Raw genomic sequence first — 25,231 nt, 5'->3', positions numbered from 1 at the left:
AAGAGGAAAGAGGGAGATTGTAGGATTGGGTATGGGGGGGGGGAATCACCCAAGTCCCTGAATTCCCCACTCCTGGAAATTAGATGGGTTTCATGATCCACTGAGTTATCAAATCCTGTCTGCCAGTCAGTTGTGGAAGAAAAACTGGAAAACTGGAATCCATGGGGATTCTGAGCAAGCAGGCATATGATCATGCCCCAAACTAGGCATGTGAGGACAGTTACTACTTCTCTCTTGCTCTGGTCAGAGTTGTTGGGGGGGGGGGAGGAAGGAAAAGACACCATCTGCTTCCTTTGGAACAGCAAAAAGTTGAACAAGAAGAGGATCATATTGGGATAGCAGCAATCCCCTTTACAGTGAGCTATGCCTACACTTTCCTGGAAGTCCACCCCATTGAACACAATGGGATTTAATTTTGGTAGGCATGCATAGGATTATGGCATTGTGTGGAAAGAAGGCCCTGCCTGCTTGGGGGGAAGTAGCTACTGTGGCTTCTCTCTGCCAGCGCTATCATCCTATACACACTTCCCTGGGAGTAAGCCCCATTGAAGTTAATGACAACAGCACTCAAATCAGACAGTTGATGTCTACCTGGGCTGGCCTTGCTCAGTTTGCTTCTCCCCACCAATCTTGAGTGAGTCCTTGAGACAAGAAACAATGGAGCAGCCCTGTTCATGGCTTTCCCTGCCTCCACCCCTTTCTCTGCCCCCTTGTTTTTATGTTGGGGGAAGGAGCTGGAAGGTGCCTTTTGTCTGACCAAAGGTCAGACGGAGCAGTTTTGCTTGAAGAAGCTTTGTGCACATACTTTGTGCACACACAGCAAAGGCCAAACCCAGTGCTTCTGCCAATCTCTTGTCCACAACTTTTCAACAAGCTTCCACCCTAACCACAGGCTGCTGCTCCTGGCGGCACAGAACCAGGCAAAGTCAAAGTATGTTTTACACACAACGCTAGAATAACTATACTACGCTAGAATAACTGCCTGTGTATTAAACATACACACCAATCAAATGCCAGTTGAAGCGGACGGGTCACTGACATTGCCTCTCTGTGGGCTCTGAAGAGCCCGTTCCGCAAGCTGGCATTTAATATGAGCAAAACCTTCTTTCATATTTAGTACATGGGCTTCTTACAAAAAGTGAATACAATTCTTGTACTTTCAAAAAAAAAGTATGCCTTTATTTTCATTAAAGAAATCCATCATAAAACTTTTTTTAAAAATACACATGAATACGGTGTTAGAGCAGAATAGCTTTCTTTACCACCATAGAGCAACAATGCTTAAAGTTCCCACCTTTCAGAATGCTGCCATCTTTTAATATTAACAGGCACCTACTCTGTGTGGAGAAAAGCAACATCTGCAGATGCCATTCTGGTAAAATGGTACTTTTTCCTCTCCATCCATTCCCAGTCTTACATCTCTCTCAAAACTTCCGAGGTGAAAGATCTAGATCAGGGGTCTCCAAACATTTTGGCCAGAGGGCCACATCAAATAGCTGTGGAGGGCCAGAAAAAATTTAAATATAAAATTTAAATAAATAAATTAGAGATGGAACTTAGATGAGTGAATAAATGAATGAATGGGCTCATTCATTCAACCTCTTTGGCCCTCAGAACACCCTCCAGGCACAATCAGAGCACAGTTCTGGTCATGTTCAGTTGAGTGGGCCAGAGGCTTTCAGGAGACAAGAGGTTGGCTGTGGGTCAGAAAGAGGCTTGCTGTGGGCCGCATCTGGCCCCCCGGGCCGGGGTTTGGAGACCCCTGATCTAGATCTAATTTAGAAGCAACTCCCATGGCATTTCCACCACTAGCAGTCACTCCCATGAGGTCAGGGGAATTCAGCTTCCCCTAGGAATAGTTAAGATAATGAAAGCTCTTTCCATTGGAAATGCTAACAGTGCAATTAAATGCACGATATTCCACTGGAAATAAGGATAATGTCAAGCAGTGGTCAATATGAGAAATACTGTGAACTCAGGTCTACAAGATAGCAGAACAACACAATATATTTTGTTGACCTAAATCTGGTTTTCCCTGTACATATGGAACTCTGATACAGTTTTAATTAATCCAAATCCAAGAGATGTTCACAGTATTTCATGCCAGGTCATTAACCAGGCATCTTAAAAGGTGTCTATTGCCATAAAATACACACCGAGGGCCTGCTCTTTACTGTCCAATATTAGCCCAGCCAACAAAAACTGAGCAGAACCTCTCATTCTAATGCTTTTAATAAATACATATTTTAGAAATTGCAAACCAAGATAAATGTTCCTCCCTCCTGAAACCCAAAATACAAATTTTACTGAAATTATGAGGGTACAAACTCCTGCTAATCCAGACAACAGCCATATTGGATTTCACGACAAGATTTACATTCTTCTTGTTTTCATAAGGGAATTAGGTCTGAACAATGCCAGATTCAAGACAGATTCCTTCAGCATAATCTACTCCATCTACTCAGAAGTAAGCCCCATTTAGCTTCAAGTTAAGTGTGCAGCAGATTGCAACTATTTTATTAGATATGACTATCAGAATAGTAAGGAAGAGCAACTTGCAAAAAAGCAATACAATTGTATTGCATTGAAGGATGGAGGCCCTCCAATACAATCATCTACACAGCAACTCCCAGGTCTTTCCAGCAGGAAAGCACTCTGGGCAGAGGTGACTGTTAAAGGCAACTCATATATTTTAATAGTGATGATTACTACAGAAATATTAAACCAATAGGAACTGTATATAATTCAACAAACATCTCAAAAGGAACTCAATCATGCTTGAAGGCCATCAAAAGTTGTCAGATGAAGGGTCATCATTTAGGAAGGCAAAATTCTACATTCCTAAAAGCAAACTACCAATGAGGATTCGTCCTTGATTCACCTCCATTAGCAGCAGTGATTCACTTGCTCATGAAATATTATCAAATACTGTAATTACCTTCTCAATTTAAATGTTGCCATTTTCTGCAACCATTTGGATATCACAAATTCTCTCACAGTAACAGTGTGACATGGAAAACCGCCTGATGCCGCCTTGGATCTGCCATCTCTATAAAAAAAATAGCAGCCATAAACTGCACCCCTTGCTCAGTTTCTTCAGTTACAGAAGTGTGGGACTTTCACTTTTGATTCAAAGGAGTGTGTTAATTAAGGAGTTCCTTTGTTCATATGGTCCCTGTAAATCAAACTAGAAGTTCTGAACTTCCTTGTTTGAATAGACCATGTGAGAAGCACAGTAAGGAGGTGAGTGATCAATTATCCACTCACTTTAAGCAGGTGAAAAGCAGATCAATGTGGGTTGTAACCACAGCAGCCTGGAGGGAGATGGTGACAGAACTGCAGCTCCTATTTGCTGCCCTCTCATCTCCCTGCAATTTGCTCTTGATGCAACTTGCATCATTTTGCCTAATGGATGGGCTACCCCTGCTCTCCCCTGAGTTACATGGAATTCTGTAAGGGAAAACAATTTCCAGACATTTCCAGAAAACTGATATGCTATAGTGTCTAGGTGGCTTTTTCTACTGAGCATGTGTACATTTGCAGATCTGCTCAGCCCCATTATCAGCAGGTGCACATGACTATATTATGACTTCCACAAGAAGGATGTAGATACACAATAGGAATATGATGGGAAAAGATGTACACTGTGTAATGTTTGCAAGCTTCCACTACTCCACAACACTGTGAACCTTTCTTCTATGATTAAAACCACTAGTATCCCATTTACATGCTTTAGGTCAAGATTCTTTTCCAAAAAGAAAAACGGTCAAGAAACCCAGTCAACAATTTGCAAGATATGCCTTTTGGTACCAACACAGAGTACTATGATCTGTCCATCTGAGAAAAGTTCAAACACTATGATTGTCAATAGTTTTAATTGTCTTCCATTTTTAAAACCCGAGTGACTTCTGGACAATTTGCTTGGCTATTATGTTAAATTGTTCTCTGTCTTCCCGCCACATTTTAGAAGCATCCACATTGGCTCCACTTTCATCATTTGGTTCTGAAATGCAAAATAAAGGAAAATTAACAAAACAGGATTGCTAAGGGATATGCCTAAGGACAACATTGCTGTGGGACTCAAGAGCCACAATCACCAGAAAAAAAACACGCAAGCTCCTTTGAGACATTCTTTCTAGACTTGTCATGCTGCCCCTACCCTCATTCTCCCCATAGGGAGAGGGGAGAAGCACAACAACAAGCCACTCCCCCATAATTACAGTGTTACCTGGTGTGCATTTAAATATGCATAACATGAACACATGGGGCAAAACTCATGTGTGGGAGTCCTATGTAATGACCAAATAACACAGCCTTCACCAACACAGTCCAAAAATAGAATTGATTCATTCACACATATAGGAAGAAAATCACAACTACTAAGTGAGTTGTCTGTTTGACTGCATATGAGAGACAATGAAAGATAGTGGGGAGCTTGTGAATTGGTGGTGAGGCTGTGCCAAGAATCAAGATTACCAGGCTGTACCTGCTGGATTGAGTGTGATGCATTGCAGCAGCTGAAGGATAAGAGTTTAAAGACCGGATGTATCTTCCAATTCAGGATTTAAAGGTGGAAAGAGGGCTTTGAAGTGAGCTCCAAAACTAGGCAGTAGCCTGAATTCACTGAAGGAAGGGAAACAGGGCAAGAGCCAGAGCAGCTTCCCAGGGAGAATGGCACTTAATGAGGCGTCCACAAAGGTTTGCTAACCACCCCATGCTCGCACAGAGGCATCAGTTGCGCTGAGGGAGAAAGGCTGGAAAGGAGAGTGATGGGGGGTTACTGATCCTGAGTGCCAGTTAGGCATATGGTCCTTTGATTGTAGCTGGAATGGGATTGGCTTCACACAGCACCAGGAGGTCAAACACACAACAGACTGACAGCAAGATAGAGACAAAAAGGTGAAAACGTGAAGGTTGAGTGACCAGCTTTCTATATGTTTTTCACCTGCAGGTTTCTAAAAGACCTTCTGTAGGATGAGCTCATCGAAAAGCCTTTTTCTGTTTTGATTATCCTTAATGGGCACTGCCTTCGTCTTTCCACAGGGCTGAAGATGTGGTAGCTAGCTCAGGAGGTCCACTGATCATTAACTTGTCTCTTGGACCAAGTTTATCCATGAAGTTGGTGGGAACAGACAGAGTTAGGGATCCTTCATTTGTTTTACTAACAATTTTCTTGGGCCAGGTAGCGTCTAGGAAGTGGTTCTGGTCACAAAGGCAGCCTTGTTATGCCAGCAAGATGTGGTTGCTTCATTAGAGTTTTGGAGTAGGCAGCATCCATACTTTGTAATGGCTACAGAAGGCTGGATTTCCATTTCATTGTTCCAGAATAAAGAAGAGTTCAAACAAGCATCTGATATGGATTGTATTTCACAAAAGCTCATGCTTAAATTGACTGATTAATCTTTAAGGTGCTACAAGACTGCTTGTAGCAGTCTGAACACCACTCTTTCTGGACATGTCATGAACTGTATTTTCAGTAGTCTGTTCAGTCACTCCATGAACACGATTCATCTCAGAGAAGATAACTGCACTTGCTTTGGCTTATCTCAGACGATACAAAACTATGTATATAAAAAAAAAACCTTAGCCACGCAACTTCCAAGGACTCTCTGAAATCTTTGGTATTTTAGTAGCTCAAAAAATAGCATTAACGTTAAACATTCACCTCATAGAACTATGGAGATCTCTTAATTCATCACCAAATGTAAGGTCGGGCATTGTAAATATTAAGCACAAACCAGACTCACAAAATATTCAAATAACTTGATATTGTTAGAATGTTTTCATAGCCAATCATCTGCAGGTGAATGGCTGTTCCATACCTGCCAACATGCTGACCACCGATAAGAGGATCTTTTCCACACTCTGAACTGGACTCCATCGTTCTGCACTGCTCTCATAGCCCATGGGATCATCCCCAGGAGCATGAAGAATAGAAATGCAAACTCTTCCATCTGGATAGACTGAAGAGGAAAAGAGAAGCATTTGTCAAGTACCAGACTCGTTGACCTCCTCCGTACAACCAACACTTAAGAAAAGGCTAGGGAAAGGAGAACATAATGAATGACAAGACTTATAGAACAGCCAAAGAGGAAGCTCCTTGCCATACATGTGGAGTAGTACTAGCCATCACCAAGCGAACATTGTCCAAGTCTAAGCTAGAATCTAAGTCTAAGCCAGGGGTGTCCAAATTTTTTGGCAGGAGGGCCACATCATCTCTCTGGCACTGTGTCGGGGGCCAGGAAAAAAAAAAAAGAATTAATTTACATTTCAAATTTGAATAAATTTACATTAATGGGTATATTAGAGATGGAACTTATATGAATGAATGAAGGTCTTGCAATAACTCAAGGCCTTGCACAAAGTAAGGTCAGCCTTTCCTTTGCTGCTGCTGCTGCTGCATCACAGGTGTGAAACAGCAAGCTGTAAAGGGAGCCCTCGTCCCACAGCTCACACAAGAGGTTGAACAATTAGACGTCACGCTGAGAGCAGTTGCGTCGGCCCAGTGCGGGCTCCAGCAAGTCTCTGTAGGGACAGAGGCTCTTTGGAGACTGAGGGCTCCCCATGGGGCCTGATTGGGAGCCCTCTAGGGCCATAAGTGGCCCCAGGGCCGGGGTGTGGGCACCCCTGGTCTAAGCTAAAGGGCAACAGAATACTGATAGTTTGCTCCTAGCAGATGAATTCTGAGTACACTATGTAAAACGGAGGACTTATTGAAGAAAAGAAAGATCTAGAGCCAAGAGAACTTCATATAGTCTGACACAGGATCATGTTGCTGTTTCTATAAGGTGGCATTGTCATTACTGGTATTGTATAGGAGCAGGTGAAGGTAGGGCAGGGGCTGAGACATCTTCTGCATTCTCACATTACACATAAAAGTCCATGGGAAAAACAAATATTTGTGTATCCTGCAGAGAACCCAGCTGGTGAAGAATGTAAGCTAGCCACATTTCAGAAAAATTCAAATTTAAAAGTTAAAGTAATGATGGTGGGGGGTTATAACTGGGGAATTAAATATTATTTTAGATTAGTATGAAGAAGACTGTATAAATTATAAATATTGGGAAAGTGGAATTAACTGTATGAATGTTTTGAGTTTAACATGAGAAAAATATATGGTTCTGACATAACAGTGATATCTTTGCTTATGTTAATGTAATAGTTTTATTGTTAAGTAAAAGTTTTGGTGTCTGTAATTAGCTAAGTCATGCTGGCCTTGAGAAGGAGATAACAACTGAGTGCTAATTATGTTCCCAGGTGCATCCAATTTGGTGGAGAGCTAACTCTCTGTGAAACGTGTCAGGGATATGATTGGGTGCAGGGCAGTGGGGACATGAGTCAGCAATGAGACATTGCAAGGACTGGTGGTGTCAGAAGGGGAATGGCAACAAAAGTTCTTAGTAAGACATGCTACTGTGTTGGACAGAGGTTGGCAGAAGGCTCTATCTCTCAGACACCAGACCATGTAAGACCTTGAGAACGCAGGATAGAATGTAATTACTATAGACCAGATTGCTTTGTTATGTTTTTTCAGCTGCAGTGTTACTTATTGTTTCCCAGAGTGTGTCCTTGGATAGCCTGCCACCTTGGAGGAGAGTCACATAGCTCCTGTTATATTAACTTCTTCTTAAATAACTTTTACTTCTTAAAGGGTTACCTGTGTTACTGGCTGGATGGAGAAAGACTGCTCATGCAAGTCAACTGATAAAGCAGGCACTTAGTAGAACTGCTAAGCGCTCATGTTCATGGGTGGACACAGGAGGGAATTGGGCATTCCCCTCTGGGGTAAGTGGAGCCAGGTGGTTGGCTGCTCACTGCCCAGGGTGAACCCTGTCACCTCCGTCACATAGAGTTATAGTAAATCATACTCTGTGATAGGTTTTTGAAGACCTAAAACATGTCCTTCTGCCTGTTCTCTTAAAAACCAAAGAATACTACAGGGGTCCTGCCTTTCAGTTTGGTTAAAATCACTTATTAAAATTCCATTTTAAATAATCCTTTTAAAAAAGGGCAAGTTACTCAGCACATGTTCATTGCGATACAGTGAACCTTGGATTTAACAGACAATAGATTTAACAATGGACATTTTCTCCTTCATTAAAAACTAGTCATATATTTTTGCACATGCGCAATTCCACTTCAACGCATTCGGATTTGATGAACTTTTGGCATTAATGGACACCCCTTCCCCCAAATAGCCCATTAAAGCACGGATTCACTGAATTGACATTTCTTAATTGCACCTCTTCTCAACCTTCAGAGAACTGCAGTTGAAAGTTCAAGGGAAAGTATGAATACACCAAGGTATAGTGGTGTCTGTTGTGCCCTGGGGCAGCGACTCATTGTGTTAACCCCGAGCATGCAGATGTAATTGGAGGTGACATGATGACATCACCACCAATTACTTCTGGGTTGCTAGCCACTGAGCAATGGTGATTTTGCTTCTCTCCAGGAATGCAGAAAAGCAAAAACATCACCCTCCAAAGGAGGAGAAAGTGGGCAGTGTGCCACCCCCTTCCTCACACTATTCCTTGTGCTGCTGCCTTGGAGTTTGATTGGGATTGGAACACCAAGGCAGTGGCATGAGGAAGGGGGCGCTGGGGCAATCTGGCTGATGTCCCATTCCTCCTCCTCCTCCGCTTCCCCCTTCCTTTCACAGCAGACTCCTCTTAAGAGTTAGTAAGTGATCTCCAACTGGATCAAAATCCTAAGAGGTAGTGGCTGGCATCTTGGCTAGGTCTCATATGTACCTCACCACATGACACTCTAGCAGGGAACCAGGATAGTCCACCACCCCCCACTAGCTAAACCACTGCCAAGGCCAAACTGAAAACAAGTACAATATACAAGGACCAATAGAAGAAATTTACCAATTACAAGCAGTGCTTCCCAATCTTCAGCATCCCATGACACCCTCATGTGCTGCAAACACAGTGCACAGCAATGACTTGCAATGGCGGGGATCCTTTCCACGCACACGAGAACTGCGCAAGGAGCTCTGCCCACTGAGCAAAGCCTCTTAACAGCCATTTCCAGCATCCTGCATGGTCTTGCTGCCAGTGAGCTGGTGGTCTACAGCTCCTCAAAGAGGGCTTCGAGACTGACTCCACCTGGTTCCTTAGCAAGAAGGCCAGCCAAGGCCTCTTCCCAGAGGAGGTGAGGCATGGCTTCACCTAATCAAGACTATGCTAACTAAGAGCCACGGATTGGAATGGATGGCTAAATCACTGTGGGGCATCTGTGTCACATTCTAAGGTCTTGCAAATTCTGACTCCCCATTTTGGCATAATCCTGTTTGCAAGCACATGACTTCCCGAATAACAATTTAAATGTAACTGTCCTGTGGCCGGAGCAGCTGGGCAGTGTTTTCAACCCCTTCCTAGAGTGTTTTTTCTACCAATGACCCAAATGTGGATGCAGCAGATCCTGCTGTACCTTTTTCCTCTTTCAATAATCTCCTTTTGTGCCCTCTTGGAAAGAGGCACCTTAATTCCTGGCTGAACAACTAGGAAATGGTCCAGATATCATTCTCCAATAATATTTTTGTATTCTTTGTTTAAATCCCCCTTGCTCTGGAGGCAGTACTTGGTTGTTTCCTTCCCCACTGAAAGCATCCATGCTGCCAAAGTTGGTAATCTTTCTTCAAAAGAGATTTCCACTCTGTTCATTTCAGGAATGTCTTTCCTGTTTGGAAAGCTTCCTGCAATGGTAATTGCTCTCACCTCCAGAAGAATTGTCTAACTTGCCCACCAAGGGGCACCTTTTTGGCTGTGTTTTTCCATTTTGTCAGGACCTAAAGCAGCACAGTCCAGCCTACCTTCACAAAAGGACGGTGCACCCAAGTTTACTCAGCACACCAAGGAAAGACAGTTTCCCTTCCCTCTCCTACCTACAACTCATAAAGCTATCTTTCCCTCCTAAAAATTCCACTGAAAATATTTTCTCCCCCCCCCTTTGCTAAAACTCTTTCAGCTTGCCAAACCCTTGCCTTCCCTCTCTCATACACTCACCCCAGCACCTGCTTTAAACTTCCACCAGGCTTCTTCTCCCTTCCCATTAGGTTATTTCAGGTGGAAGAAACTCAGTACAGCAGCCCAACTCTTCCCGCCCCCCCCCCCATTTAACGTGCTCCGGTCTTGAAGGAACTATTTTCAAATATCCTCCACCCACAACTACTAAAATTCTAAGCAACTGGACTTTTAAGTAAAACTTGCTTTTTTCCCCTTGTTTTTAATAGCTTTTCAATAAAATCTATGCTCTTTAGGAAACTCTGGTTACTTATAACATAATCACAGGCACTTCAAAGTTGTTCGTTCTGCGTTCTAGTCAGTGATCCCACAACAACCACTATGCCCCCTATGTACTGGTAACTGAGCCTAGTTTTAGTCTTTTCTGGGCCAAAAAACTCAGACCTGAGATAATGAATTTGCACATTAAGTAGCATGTGTATGTGAGGGAGCCATGTTGGCAACAATATGCTTCTTTTTATGTATAGACCCCTCCATTCCTGCTTTATTTAATGGGGTAGATATGTGGATGGCTGTTCTGTCACGTCTACTTTAACTTCAAGGCCACTGACTTGAAGCAAGTTATACTGAAATTAAAAGTAAATGCTCTTAAGATTTAGGAATGGGTATCAAAAGTGGCATGAAATTGCCCAACAGAAAAAAGAACACTATAGCCAAGATGCTTTTTGTAGCCTTTATCCTCCTTACACAGGTTCTTCCTTTGTGAAACCACCGCCATGAGATGCACTGTCATTCAAAGTCAAACATGAAAGAGCGCCTTTTTCCAACTTTTCATTTCAAAAGAACTATCAGCATTACAACAATTACTATGGAAATTAGAATATCTATACTCATAACAATATCTTAAATGGTTTTGTGAGGTAGGAAGTTGTATTACAATTCCAAGTGACTAATGAATAAAACAGAGCTGATAGATGTGTAGTTTAAGAATGATCAAGTCACAGCCAATTATCAAAAAGATACACCTACAGTCCAATCCTATCCCCCTCCACCTTCTGCCATGGTGGGGGGGGGGTCACTCAGACAGCCACTAAGAGGCAAGTAAAAATATTTTTTACTCACCTCATAGTAGGCCACCTGGTCACCAACAGGTCTCCTATGCCATTTATTTTGCTGGTATAAGTCCAAGGATGGAAGTCAGTCCAGGCTGGGAAAGGCGGAACAGGATCCAGCATGCATGAATGCTGCAGAGATCCCCCTGGCTCAGCCCACTGTCTGCCCCAATCCTACCCTGAGACAACCCCCCCTTCACCTTCCCTGCACTTGCAGAGCAACCAAGTGGTTCTGGTGCACATACAGAGCCTCTGGTTTTTTTTTCCACCAGCAGCTCCATAGCAAAGGACAGCAACACAATGTTTGCACTGCTAGATTCACTACCAAATGCGGCCCAAAGGATTGGGCCACTAAATGTTTAATAGTGTTCAAAAAAGAGAAGAGAATTCAAAAATATGTACAGACAATGATTGCTATGGAAAACATTCAAATAATACAGTTCAAAGGGTCCCTTAACCTTTGATTGTCCAGAGTTAGGAATGAATGGCAGGATGAATGATCCATAGTAATTGGTCTTAATGGTGCTCTTTCAGCAAAATCTTATGCATGCCACTCAGAAATAAATTCCAGTGCATTAAATTGGACCTATTCCCAGGAAAGCGGATATAGGATTGCAGCTTTAATCCATGTCTAAGCATAAGGAAAAATATTTCAGATTTCGTTTGTATTTTATTTACTGCATTTCTGTTATGGCCCATGGCCAATATGTAAATAAAACTTAACCTGAAAAACAATGATATCATCTATTTGTAGAACTTACTGTTGGGATGAAACATCTCGCATGTGAATCTCATCTTTGGAGGACTTAAAGGATAATCAAGAGGAAAACTGAGAATAGCAGGAAAAACTCCATACTCAAAGCAAGTGTCTTCCGGGCCCCTAGAAATAAAATGAAGAATTAGATTTGTATAGCATGGAACTCTCCTGCACCAATTTAAAATCAGCTGCAAGAATATTAGCTAGCTACAAAAAAAGAAAGCATTAAAGTTGTCCTGATTGCCATCAAGTGCTACAACCCATCAAGGGGGGGGCACACTATTGTGCTACCATGTTCACGTAATGACTTTGGTAAGTTGCACTTTTGTACGGCCGGGTTCAAAGTGAAGTTTTTCCTATTTAAAGGAAATATAGCAAAAATGTTCATGAATCAGCCTTTTCTCCCTGCTTTTTCATACAGCACCACTTTCTCATTTCCTCTTCCCTGAAACCCTTTCCAAAACTTCTAGTCCACTGTGCAGCTTCCAAGCTTTTGAGACATCTACTCTTCATCTATTCATTACCCAAGTAGATGCTACTATCAAAGTTTTTTTAAAGACAATGTTTGATTTAAAAAATCACTCTTGACCTTGTCCATTATTCTCCATTTGATTCTATAGTGTCAGTTTACAGTATGTTAGCTTCCAAGATGGATGCTAACCACCTCTCTACATAAATTGCCTCAGGTGCAATGCCATTTGCATTTGCTTTAGTGCAAATATGGATAACAGAAATCCATACTTATTGAAAGCTTCAAGTTCACTTATGATTTAGAGGGAAATCCCAAGTATGAAGGGTTAATTTGCTCACATTTATTCCCCTTAACCTAAAACAAAAAGGAGGGGGGGGGAGAAATCAAAGCTTGCACATTAAATTACTAGGAAGGTCACAACTCTCCTTAATTACCAGGGTGTGTTAGTTCAATTATACTCAATCTGTCTCTAAGGCATGTTCCAGGTTTTAATGCCTGCACGTCAAGAAATATAGCCAGCAGGTGCTGATCTTGCTGCTTTGAAGAAGTTTTTGCACTGCATGGACAGAGGTGTCAGCGACTGCTATTTAAAGGCTCTGTATAAACCAAGGTTTATGAAATAAGGTTTATAAAAGAACTAATGACCCTATGAAAAAGTGCACATGCTAGAATTTAATGAAAGTAATCAAAGCAACTGAACCAAGTAAGCTGAACCAAGATGCATAGGCCAGGTATGCTGAAATAGTTGGTTTAAGATGCTTGAACTGAAGCTTGTCTAAGGTGCACACCCAGGTTTTTTTTAATAAGTGACGGTATATACACATGCACTCTCAAGAAACACCAATGATAATTTCTGACAAGTTAAATCACTAACAGGCAAAGCTTCCAAGCGTGCACCTAGCTTTGTTTAGATAGCACAGAACAGTTGCGCAAAAATGAAAAATGAGCCAAAAATAGAGAGATGTATTGCAGAACCATAATCTTACGTAGGAGATTCAAGTCCTGTGTCATGGAAAGTCAGGTTTTAAAACTTATACATTTTTTACTAAAAATAAAGTTTACTAATACATTTTATGTAATCCTTCTCCAAGAATATTGACTTTTATGCTTGATATCTGAACCAGATACTTAAAACTTATGCAGAATTTCTGGAAAGTTGTCATGAGAGATATTGGTAAGATGGGATTTGCACTTCCCTCACCAAAGTCTGAGCACTTGCACTTAATCACACTGCAGTTTCAAGCATTTGACACAAATTCAACCTGCCCCTCTTTCCTACTTTTGCTTCTGTGCATTTTACCATATTGCTCCTCTTCAGCCTACAACAGTAGTGACTCCTCTGTATGGGAAGCATACAATCAGGAGACATTCCCCCTCCCCTTCTTTCAAGATTCACCATGGCCTCTCTTTGCCTGCAATACCTCCATTACTACTTACTTCTCAGCAATTACTGCTCCCCTCCACTCCAACCTGTTCATTTAAAACAGTTCATAAAGACTTCATGTACGTTCTCCTTTTATACCCCATCCATCCACCCAAGAGCTCAGGGTGATAGCAAAAAGTTTTGCCCAAGGTCATCTTGTTAGCCACATGGCTGAGCAGGGATTTGAACCTGGGCTTCCTCGGAAGAGGTTGTATCTTCCTTCTTTCCCGTCTAGCAAGTTCCAGCTTCAATCCCCAGCATCTCCAGGCAGAGCAGAGAAAAATTCATGTTTGAAACGCTTGAGAGACTCTGCCAGTCAGTAACAATACTGAACTGAATGGACCAATATTCTGACCAAGCACAATATAGCTTCCTATGCTCCTGCTTTCAAATCCAGCACTCCAGTGATGCCAATATGAACCTTCTCTGGCTACTTTTGAGTGGTGCTTAGAAAGCTGTTCCTGCTAAATAAGTGCTACTCTGAAATAGTGTTTCATGGTAGCGCGGAGGAGAATGAGTTGAGACCAAAAACATGGTATAGAACAGGGGTGTCCAAACTTTTTGGCAGGAGGGCCACATCATCTCTCTGACACTGTGTTGAGGGTGGGGGGGGGAAAGAATTAATTTACATTTCAAATTTGAATAAATTTACATTAATGATATATTAGAGATGGAACTTATATGAATGAATGAAGGTCTTGTAATCGCACAAAGCAAGGCCAGTCTTTCCTTTGCTGCCGCATCACAGATGTGAAACAGCAAGCAGTGGAGGGAGCCCTCTTCCCACAGCTCACGCAAGGTCAAACATTTGGCTGTCAAACATTTGGCTGTCACGCTGAAAGCAGTTGCATCAGGCCAGTGCAGGCTCCAGCAAGTCTCCAGAGGCTCATTGAAGACTGGGAGCTCCCTGAGGGCCAGATTGGGAGTCCTCGAGGGCCACAAGTGGCCCCAGGGACGGGGTCTGGGCACCCCTGGTATAGAAGTTCCAAGTTGTAATGGCTGCAGTCAATGGAGTCAAATTATAGAATAAAAATGTAGCTTTTGTTTTTAGAGTAATAAGTTCTGGTCTTAAAATTCAATTAAGTGATATAGTAACAGCTTTAAGCTATATGGTTTCATTCAATTGCCACTCCACCTATCATGGAAAGACCTCAAAGCATTTAATAAGGTCTAAAGTCTGGAAATGACACAACAGCAAGAGAAAGACAGATTTAAGAAACACTTCAGTAGGACACTCCCAAGTAAGGTTCACATTAAATTTTGACAGGTGCTATATTTACAATTTTAAGGTCAAAGCATTCACCTTTAAAGACAACCTTACATGACTCTCTAAAGAGCGTGCCTACAACAATAATGCTTTTTTGCTAACTAAATTCTACTAAATTCTTATTTTACTTATATTTCACTATTTGCATGCTACCACATGGTTCTGGATTAATGATAAGAATCTCTCCTCCTCAAGCTTAACTGATGTTTGATCAATGCTTCAGCTCATAGCACAATCCTATTCTTGTGCTGTGCTAGAGCAATCCATCGTAAAAGTGTCATAAAGTGCTAGACTACTCATGAACAAGCAGTGCTGGTGGGATGACTTGGACTGGCCCAACAGCACTGCATTCAGACCCTGGGTTGCTGGTTCACAGGTAAGGCACCAAGTGCACAGGGTCTGGGAGAGTGACGGGAGGGTGTTCCAGGGGTGGGAGGGGCATTATGGGGCAGGACAGAACAGGGGGTGGGACAGGTCCAGGAGAGGAGCCAGGAATGGTTGAAGTCTCCACTGCTATTGAGGCCCCTAACCCGTTCTGATCCTCCTGGTACTACATCAGGCTTCCCAGATTTGCAAAGCTATATAGCTGAAGCAGATCAAAGTAGCCCCATAGGACCACCAGCTGCCTGCTAACCTGTGCTGGATACAGCACAGGCCATGCAACCTGACTTGTTAAGATTGGGCTGCCCATCTCTCTTAACATGTCCATTCATGCTAGTTACTTGCTCAGACCCTACCATGTAGGGACACTGCTCTGTGAACTCCCAAGATGATAGCAGTCTGCATGTACTGAAGATTGCATCTGTTAGCCCAGTCTGGTAAATTGAACAGAACAGCAGCAGCAAGAGATTAAGGAACTGCACACCTCTAGAGGACGTCAAAAGCATTTTAATAAGTATGAAAAAAACACTATGTCTAGCAAAACATACTGTTTTGCATGTACATATCCAATTTGCACTACCGCAAACTCTAAAGGATCTTAGTGATGTTTCACAGAAAGATCACAGATTTATATTTAATTTTTGCAGAGCTTTTGATTTGGCTCCAGAATTGGGAAATTATTGTAGCATTCCAACAATACAACTGTGCACAGGATGGGGAAAAAAAAACCATTTCAAATCAGTAGGTGCCAGCAACAAGTTCTTAACAGGGATTTCCCAGTATGCTCTGGGTCCATATTTGATGGCATTCAGAAGAAGCAATTTAATATGCCAACCTAGTATACTCCAAGTGAAAATTGACTCTGTTGCCACAACTGAGATGTGAATCCTGATTTTACGTGGCAACTCTCACATTATTCAGCACATTATGGTCTTAAAAAGAGAGATACAAGTAGTAGTCACACTCATAGTAGACTCTGCAACCAACTAAATTTGGTCAGGACAACAAGTATTTGCCTATTGCCCAGAGTTCACCTATGATCTGGAAAAATCATAATCTTTTATTCATAACACACTTAATGTTTCTTGCACCAAGCTATTTCTTTGCCACTGAACAAGAAGGGTCACTAATGTCTAAGATAATGTCAAACATATGGCCCGGGGGCCGGATGCAGCCCGTAGAAGCTTTTTATCCAGCCCTCGGGCTCTCAGCTGCTGAGCAGTGCTGAAATGTTACTGCTGAAAGGGCAGCCCACATGAAAATAGGGCTCTCCCATAACTTGAAATATGATCAAGATTTGTATATTTCTCTTCTGTCATTTGCAGCCAATGAGCTTCTAAGTAAGAAAAAAAAAATGCTTATTTTTGGTTATGACCTGTTTAATGACATCACTTCCAGCCCTCAGCAGGCATCATGAATGCTATTCAGCCCACTGTTTGAAATGAGTTTGACACCCCTGGTCTAGGACAACTACAAGAAAAATTATTTTGGACCTTGTTTTCTTGCTTAGCATTATGGAAAGCAGGAACGTGCAGTGCCCATCACTAATGGGTAAAGATCGCACTGGGTGACACCCTTGGGGGTTTGACATCACTAGCGGCCTAAATGTTGGAAACCTTTTGGAAAATTTGTATTTATGAATAACATTATGACAGCAATTTTCAACCTTTTTCATCGCATGACACACTGACAAGGCACTAAAACTGTCAATGCACACCATCAGTTTTTTGACAATTGACAAGGTACACCACACTGAGAGTGTGGGGCTCACATCCTCTAGTGGTCCTACTAACAAATGATCCTTCCCCAAACGCCCGTGACACACCTGTAGACGATCCGCAGCACTCCAGTGCGCCACGGCACAGTGGTTGAAAATGGCTGCGTTATGATGTTATATATCACTGGAAAGGTAATTTCATGCAGAATGTAATGAAACAATCTGTGTTGAATTATCTGTATACTACCAAACATTATGGCCAATTAACCAGAAAAAGAAAACACAACTGCCTGATGGAACAAAAAGTGGATTTTCTTAACTCAAAACTGACCAATGAGACTGATTGTTTTGAGAAACAATGAGGTGTTATGACACAGCAGGGAATGGAAAAGGTGTTAGTATGAGCTGGCTCTCATTTCCATGTCTTATGCAGCTATGTGACTGCCATCAAGTTGGCCACTGGATTTTTGTTGATTACTGATTTGTTGGGCGACCTGTACTGCTATATTAAATAAACCAGTGGTTCCCAAACTGTGAGCTGTGGCTCCCTGGACAGCTGCAGAATCCTCAGGAAAAACCCACCACATTATACAATGTACAGGATTGTAGCCCTAATGGAGAGCTGTGGCCAATGGCCCAGTAGGTCAAGGAAAGGAAGTTACTCCATCCCTAGTGATGCCACTGCATTTAGGCTGTACATATGATATCCTCATTTATTCTGTACTGCCTGGTATGGGAGGAGGTCTATCATGGGGAAGGGGATGCAATGAGCTCTCACACTGGGTGACACAACCCCTAGTGATGCTTCTGGGAACATGCCAACATCTTTCCTGTATTATTTCACAGCAAGAGATGATAGAACAGCCCTCATCCCAAAAAATACAGTGTACAGAGCCAAGCAAAACGATCCCTAAAAGATCCAGAAGTCCAACTTGATTAGGAACATTAGGAATATACTTAAACAATTTCTCAAAAGCACCAAAGACTTAGTTTTGGGTCTGGCTGCAGCCTGCATCTATCTCTTTAGTCACCCTAACCACTGGACCAGCAACTGGACCAGCAACACAAGCACAAGTTATATTACATAAAGTTAAAAAAGGTGCCATAGAGTTTCCAGAGTACTACAAGTGCAGGTTGAATGGTTTATCTTTGCACACCAGTGGACAAAGAAATAAAGCTCAAACCTGGGAACAAGCATTAGTTACATACCTCTGCAAGATGCCTACCTTCATACTACAGTATTCATTCACAAATCAATTATAACTCATACAGAAAGTGTATTTATAAAAGACACGAAAACTTAATACTTGGAGTTCATTTTCTTTTTCTCTGCAAACTTCAGAGTGTGAGACTGAGCAAGTGCTCAGTTGCTAAGGGACTGTATTCTCTAAAACTTCAGAGCTGTCACTCTTTCAGTTCATACTGCATAGACATTTTTATCAGTTAGGAATACAGCAACTCTAGAATATAGACAGCATTGTCTCAAGTGACTTGAGCGCAGTAATCAAGCTACAAGAATAGCCTGGAAAATTTTTAGAAATTATAGACGTAATTGTCTCAATGGCACAAAAATGACTAAGATCACAATCCTTACCTTGTCTTTGGCTGGTGCAACAGCTCCTAATCTGGTGGAAGGTGTTGCAAACATGCCATAAGGCATGTTTGGGGCACCATGTGAGTAGATGGCAATGGCAGGGAGGCCTGCATCACCCTGCAAAAGTTGCATCCTATCAATCAGCTGCAGGTTGAGGTGAGTTTGAAATAACTGGCAGAGATCCAAGTAGCCCCCATTGAACAGGCTGGGACATTACTCGAGGTAAGGGTTAAAATATCCCTTTACCCTGAGAAGACCCCCAGTCCGCTCCTGACAGAAGCAGAATATAGCAGAAGCCATGAAGCCTTGCTGCACCAGCGCTTGTTAGGACTGGGTTGTAAAACATTTTTTGTTCATTTATGCAGCCATGACTTTACATGCATCTTCAAACATTAGCAAAAACACTGGATAACTTCAGTATTACATCAGTTACATACAATTACAGAAAATAAGAGGGTAGAAAACCTTCATGCAAACATCTGCTAAGAGAACAAACACTTATGGGAGGTCAGTTAATGCTATAATAATTGTTTTTTAGTACATCTGTGAACAGTTTCTTCTGTTTTCATGAAAATAACTGCAACCCGCCCTCTCTCATCTTATCAATGCACAAAGGGGAATTCCAAACTGAAGTAAACATATACTGTATATTTTCGTTTTAGGTATCAAGCTTTTTAAATTACTTTTTAGACAGCTTTTAAAAATATTGGCTTAAATTTGTTCTTGTTATTTTTAAGAGCAGCCTTTAGGCTACCCAAGTTCTAACAATGAACATTTTTGTACAGTACATTTTAGTACATGCTAAATAGTTCTTGTAATGAGTACTGCAAGTTTCTAAACACCATCAATTTTAAAGTTAATAAGCTAGTGTACTCTGACATGAAACAGAAAAAAATATTAGCCCACGCATAGTAAGTTGATGGATTTGCACAACATGGTACTCGCACAGGATGGAAAATGAAAGTATTTTCACATTTGGAAACTATTTACAACTATTCTACATGGTCTTACCTTCTCCTTCAGTAAATATATAATTTACAGCTGTATTAATTCCTTACACTTTGATGGGACAAGAACACCTAAGGTGTGCATTTATCTGCTTTAGAGCCTATGCAGAAGCAAAACACTTCTTACGAACTGGAAAATACACACAGTTTTGTGAGAAGATTAACACAGCCATCCTGTACATTTACTTGAAAAGAAGTTCCACTCAGAGCCACGGACTTGTTCAAAGTAAATATATTCATGACCAAACGGTAGTCAAGACTATATTTTCTACAGCATTTGTCTAGTTGAAAATATGATGCTGGAGTTGTTTTTGTTTTCATCAAGGAACACAAAGTTTGGTACTTACTATATTTTTAGAAATCATGAAAAGGTTAGAATTTGAGTTTGTAAAGCCATTAACATGCACTTCAGTATAGTATTTCAATGTGAATCTTTAATGCTACAAGGGCTATTTGGAAAGTAACTTCCATTTGGATTTTAAAAAAAAACAAGAATGAAGGAAATCAAATTAATACTGCTCAAAAGTTACAGATCATGCCAGAACTTCACTTCTACGTAATCTCCACCTGAATTAAGGCTACAGTTGTATCCTGGGACAAGCTTTTGTCTCCCCTGGTCAAGAAAGTTGCAGGGAGCTCAGCCAGCTTGCATTTGTGTAAACAAAAAGGCATGATTCTTCTCCATGATAATGCATGATTTCACACATCGGCAAAATTCTTGATGAGGGGAGACAAAAGTTTGCCCCAGAATACAACAATTGCGCATACGTAGGCACCTGCAGCAAGAACTACAGAGAACTGAAGTTATGACAAAGAAAGTTGGACTCCTTCCAGTTGCCAAGGTTCCCCTTCTTTTCAGCAAGAATGTGAAGCAAAGCCTTTCCAACGTATCTTAACAGAAGATATACTCCTTCCAGTAGGCTAAACTGCAGCCATTTCAAACATGTATTTCATCTTAAACAAAAAACTACTGGGTGAGGATAGAACGTGGGAGATTCTGTTGATCCTGTCTGTTTACATAGCTTAAAATTTAAGGCACTAATGTTATCACTTTTCCACCTTATCTAAATTACTCCCAAAAGATGCTTCAGCAACTTCATATCCTCAATTTGCCTAGATGTCCCCATGTTTATTGCAAGTTCTCATGCACAGCAATGTAAGAATAAATACAAGAGAAAACTATTTGGCTAGTAAACACTGTCTTTTGTTCAATGTAAGAAAAGAAACTACTCAACTCTACATCTTCTCCCTTTTTCAAGTTGTGAAACTTCTGTCTTCTCCAATTAGCTGGATGAAGATATGCACCCAGAACTTTTCTGGGAAATCCCTAAACTTGACACTTTATGGCAGTGATTCTCAAATTTTAGCACCAGGACTCACTTTTTAGAATGACAATCTGTTGGGACCCAACAGAAGTGCTGTCATTAAACTGGAAGTGATGTCACGGCAGGAAGTGACATAATAAATTTAGGCTTCAAACCCAAGCCACGATCAGCCAACAGTCACATGACACAGCACACTCATGCTGTTATTTTTCATAGCTTGGATCCAAACATTCCAGCTCAGAAGACAAAGCAGAACACAAACTTTGATTCTTCTCCAACCACACAGCCCTTCTCCCCCCTTTTCAACATCTCATCTTTCCACCTATTCAGGGCCCCTCTCCCACCATGCGTCTCTCCCAACAGGAGCCCACCCTGCCCAGCAGCTCTGTGCCCTGTATTTTCAACTCTGTATTTTCAATGGCAGTGAAGCTAGGTGCTACAAGACCCACCTGAACTTGGTTTGCAACCTACTTAGTGGGTCCTGACCCACAGGTTTGAGAAACACTGCTTTGTGGGATTAGCCAGTTTCTCTCTCCCAATGCCCACATAACAAATCCTTCTATATTTAAATCCCATTTAAAAGCACAACTAATTAACTTACATTATCAAAGCTTCCCATTCAAAGAAGTTCTCTTCATTCATAGGTCCTATTTTAAGACAAAATGTATTATTTTATTAAAGGCTTCCCAACTTCAAAACATTCTTCAAAAAAAAAAAAAAAAGAATAAAAATCCTTACCAGCTACTATTCCTTCTGGTGGATTCAGGGTCAACTCTAAAATTAAGAATAAATATATTAAATTAGGAGGTTTTATTGTACTGTACTTTTACTTTAATATAAAAGCAAGACATTCACCAGTTTTCCAAGACAGCTCCCATTCCTATAGTAAATTCTAATTTATAATGCAGCAATATTCAACAGTTGCAAGCAATATGCACCAGCCCAAGAGTGTCAGAATTCTGGGAAACTCATTTCCCATTAAGCAAAACAAAAAAGATCCTACTATCTTCCATACAAATGAAATACAACAAATAATCTAGTGTTCTGTTATGTACTGAAAGTGCACACAGTACTGAAGCCTGAATGCAATGAGGAAAAACTATAGGATTTTTTTTTTAAAAAAGTGACAGAATATCAGAAATTCCTTTCTATTTTAGCAGATGAAAACCACCAGGTTCTCTTTTTTTGTCCAGTGTCTATTAACAAGCATCTGCCTCAACCCATTTCAAGATCTCTGGGAGTTCCTGAATGAAGAAAAACTAGAATGAGAGATGAAGACAGGAAAAAAGAATGGGCACTGAACAGCTGTGGGGGAAAAAAAAAGAGTTATTGCTCTCTCTAGTGGAGAAGAAGCAGAAACCAGCAAAGGACTGTTTAATATAGTATAATGACTTTTTCTACCATGAGCTGACAAAGAAGAGCCCACTGGTTGGTGACAGAGTATCTGTTCTGCATGCGACAGAACCCACCATTTCAATCCCTGACACTTCCAGTTAAGAGAGCTCAGTGCCAGTGCTGCCATTCCAAGTACGTAATAGTAATCCTGGGGAACAAATTGGTCAGTTCCTTGTGTGCGACATATGCATGAAGTCATCATATGCAGAAGAACGCTATATTCACAGGGCTTTCAAATGTGCATACACAAGGTTTTTTCTAGTAGCATCATAAATAATTCCAGTTACATTTCTGATTACAGCAACCATAGCTGTCAGGGACTTCTCACGATCATTGTGACAGCATAGTCATCTACTGCAGAACTCATCTCTTGGCCTGTATTTAGAGACTACTTTGTTTTTGGCACCATCTAACTTAACATAGACACTGAACATGGAAGATCATGTACCTGGGCTAGGAACCTGAACAGGCCCCTATTGTGCTACTCCAGACAGAAGGTAGGAACTACATAGCCAAAGCTTTCCCTAAAAATTAGAAACACAGGGAGGAGAAACCAGTTGGTCTGAACCTCTCTCAGATACACGAACTCTCCACATAAATACAACACACACACAAAGACACACCCCTGCAGCTGAAAGTGGTACAATGCAGGAGAAGTATCATCACTCTACCCAACTGACCAGGCCTTTCCTGTGCTTAAGATACCTGACAAGGTGTGCTTGCGCTCCCACACATGAAGGGCTGTTAAATCAATTTTGGAAGCAGCATCTTCCAAGAGTGATCAAAATGATTACTGGGCTGTGGCACCTCCCTTATAAAGAAAGCATTTGGGGCTCTTCAGTCGAGAACAGCCATTTTCAACCACTGTGCCATGGCACACTGATGGGCCACTAGTGGTCTACAAGTGCGCCACTGGAATTTGCAGGATGGTCAGTTATTAGTAGGGCAAATGGGGGAAGTGAGCTCCCACTGGCAGCACGGTGTGCCTTGTCAATTGTCAAAAACCTGATGGTGTGCCCCATTTTAATGCCCTGTCAATGTGTCATGAGATGAAAAAGGTTGAAAATCGCTGGTCCAGAAGAAAGGTGCCTGAGGCGGGACATGACTGAGACACACAAAGTAATGCAGGGGGTGGACAGAGTGGATAGAGCAGCGATTTTCAACCGTTTTCATCTCATGGAACACTGACAAGGCACTAAAATTGTCAAGGCACAATGCTGGCTTTTTGACAATTGAATCGACACTGGCAGCACAACACGCTGCCCTACTAATAAGTGACCGTATCCAAATTCCCGTGGCACAACTGTGGACTGCTAGCGGCACAACAGTGTGCTGTGGCACAGGGGTTGAAAATAGCTGGGATAGAGAGGGATGTTCTTTTCCCTCTCACACAAGCCCAGAACCAGGGGACAACCGCTAAAATTGAGAGTTGGGAGAGTTGGGACAGAAAAAGAAAATTTTTCTTCACCCAGCATGTGTTGGGTCTGTGGTACTCCTTGCCACAAGATGTGGCGCTGCCACCAGCCTGGGAGCCTTTAAAGGGGGGACTGGACAGATTCCAGGGGGAAAGTCCCTCACGGGTCACGAGCCACAATGGGGCTGTGCAGCCTCCTGGCCGGAGAGGAGACTCCCTCACTCAGAGCGCCGGGCGAGGGAGGGCTCCAGGGTGCAGGCCCCTGTTGCCTTGAGGGCCCCGAGCCCTCTGGGGGGCCACTGTGAGATGCAGGAGGCTAGACTGGAGGGCCTCCGGCCTGACCCGGCGGGCTCTCCTGATCTCCACGCCAGGCCGCTGCCCACTGGACCCTCCTCCGCCAGGAGGCCCGGCAGGAGGGGCGTTTCCAGGGCAACGGTCGAAGAAAGCCCTCCCCGCGAGGAAAGAAGACGGTCTAACCACCCGAGGAGCGCTGAGAGGGCGCCGCTGCCTCAGCAGCCCCTCTCGAGGCACCACTCACGCTTGTACTCCGCCATGAGCCTCTTCAGCGCCGTGCCCGCCATGGCTCCGCGGCAGCCGGAGGGGGAGTCCAAGCCAGCCCCGCACGGCTGGGGCCACAACCGCCTTCGCTGCTGTCGCCTCAACTTTCCCAAGCGCCGCTTCCGGGTCGGGCTGCACCATAGAGACGGCGCCCGGAGCGGCCCATCCTGAGCGGCACTACGCAACCAACGAGCATGCCGCCCAGAGCGGATGCGGCCTAATTACTCTCGTGCGCAGGCGTCGGCCCGGCGGCAGGGTGGTAATGTTCGGTTGTGGCGCTGTCACAGTGCAGCCAAGCACGAATGAAGCAGGAGGCTCTAGTCCCGTCTGAGAGCTTTGGAACTCTCGCTGCGTAAGGCCGCAGCCTGCACACTTTCCTGGGAGTAAACCCCACTGATTATAATAGGCTTACTTCTGAGTAGACACGCATAGGATTGGGCTCGCAGGCTACCACCCTAGCCACACTTTCCTGGGAGTAAGCCCAACTTAACACCATGGGGCTTGCTTCTGAGTAGACCTGTAAAGGATTGTGCCGTCAGTGTCATCCGCGAAGTATTATCAGAATCACAGCCCAAGCCTATGCATGTCTGCTCAGAAGTAAGTCCTAGGCTAGCCAGTGGGGCTTACTCCCAGGTGAGTGCATAGGATTGCAGCCTCAGCCGATCCTTGATTCACTTCGCTTTCTACCTACGCCTTAAAGCAGGCTGTAAGTGTTGGCTGCTCTGTGTAGTCGTCGTCTGAATTACGGACAAGAAAGCCCCAACCCATCTCTCATTTTCTCCTTGCCCAATTGCAGTGGTGAAATTACTACAGAAGTAGAGCACAGAACTCACTAGTAGTA

At 42.6% G+C, this 25,231-nt stretch overlaps 1 protein-coding gene across 1 annotated transcript; it reads right to left on the bottom strand.

Annotated features, from left to right (window-relative positions):
* Window positions 1-1,148: 1,148 nt before the first annotated feature.
* On the bottom strand, window positions 1,149-24,536 carry UBE2G2 (ubiquitin conjugating enzyme E2 G2). The gene is made up of 6 exons (XM_066621765.1): window positions 24,371-24,536; window positions 21,762-21,797; window positions 21,625-21,670; window positions 11,842-11,960; window positions 5,823-5,963; window positions 1,149-4,003 (listed from the first exon to the last, which is right to left on the bottom strand). The coding sequence occupies exons 1-6, from the start codon at window positions 24,411-24,413 to the stop codon at window positions 3,891-3,893; spliced, it is 498 nt and encodes a 165-aa protein (XP_066477862.1). The 5' UTR covers window positions 24,414-24,536; the 3' UTR covers window positions 1,149-3,890.
* Between the last annotated feature and the right edge of the window lie 695 nt (window positions 24,537-25,231).

The sequence above is a fragment of the Tiliqua scincoides genome, chromosome 3 (assembly GCF_035046505.1).
Source record: "Tiliqua scincoides isolate rTilSci1 chromosome 3, rTilSci1.hap2, whole genome shotgun sequence".
NCBI classification, from domain to species: domain Eukaryota; kingdom Metazoa; phylum Chordata; class Lepidosauria; order Squamata; family Scincidae; genus Tiliqua; species Tiliqua scincoides.
Note: the sequence above shows the minus strand (reverse complement) of the source record. Positions and strands in the feature narration are given on the sequence as shown.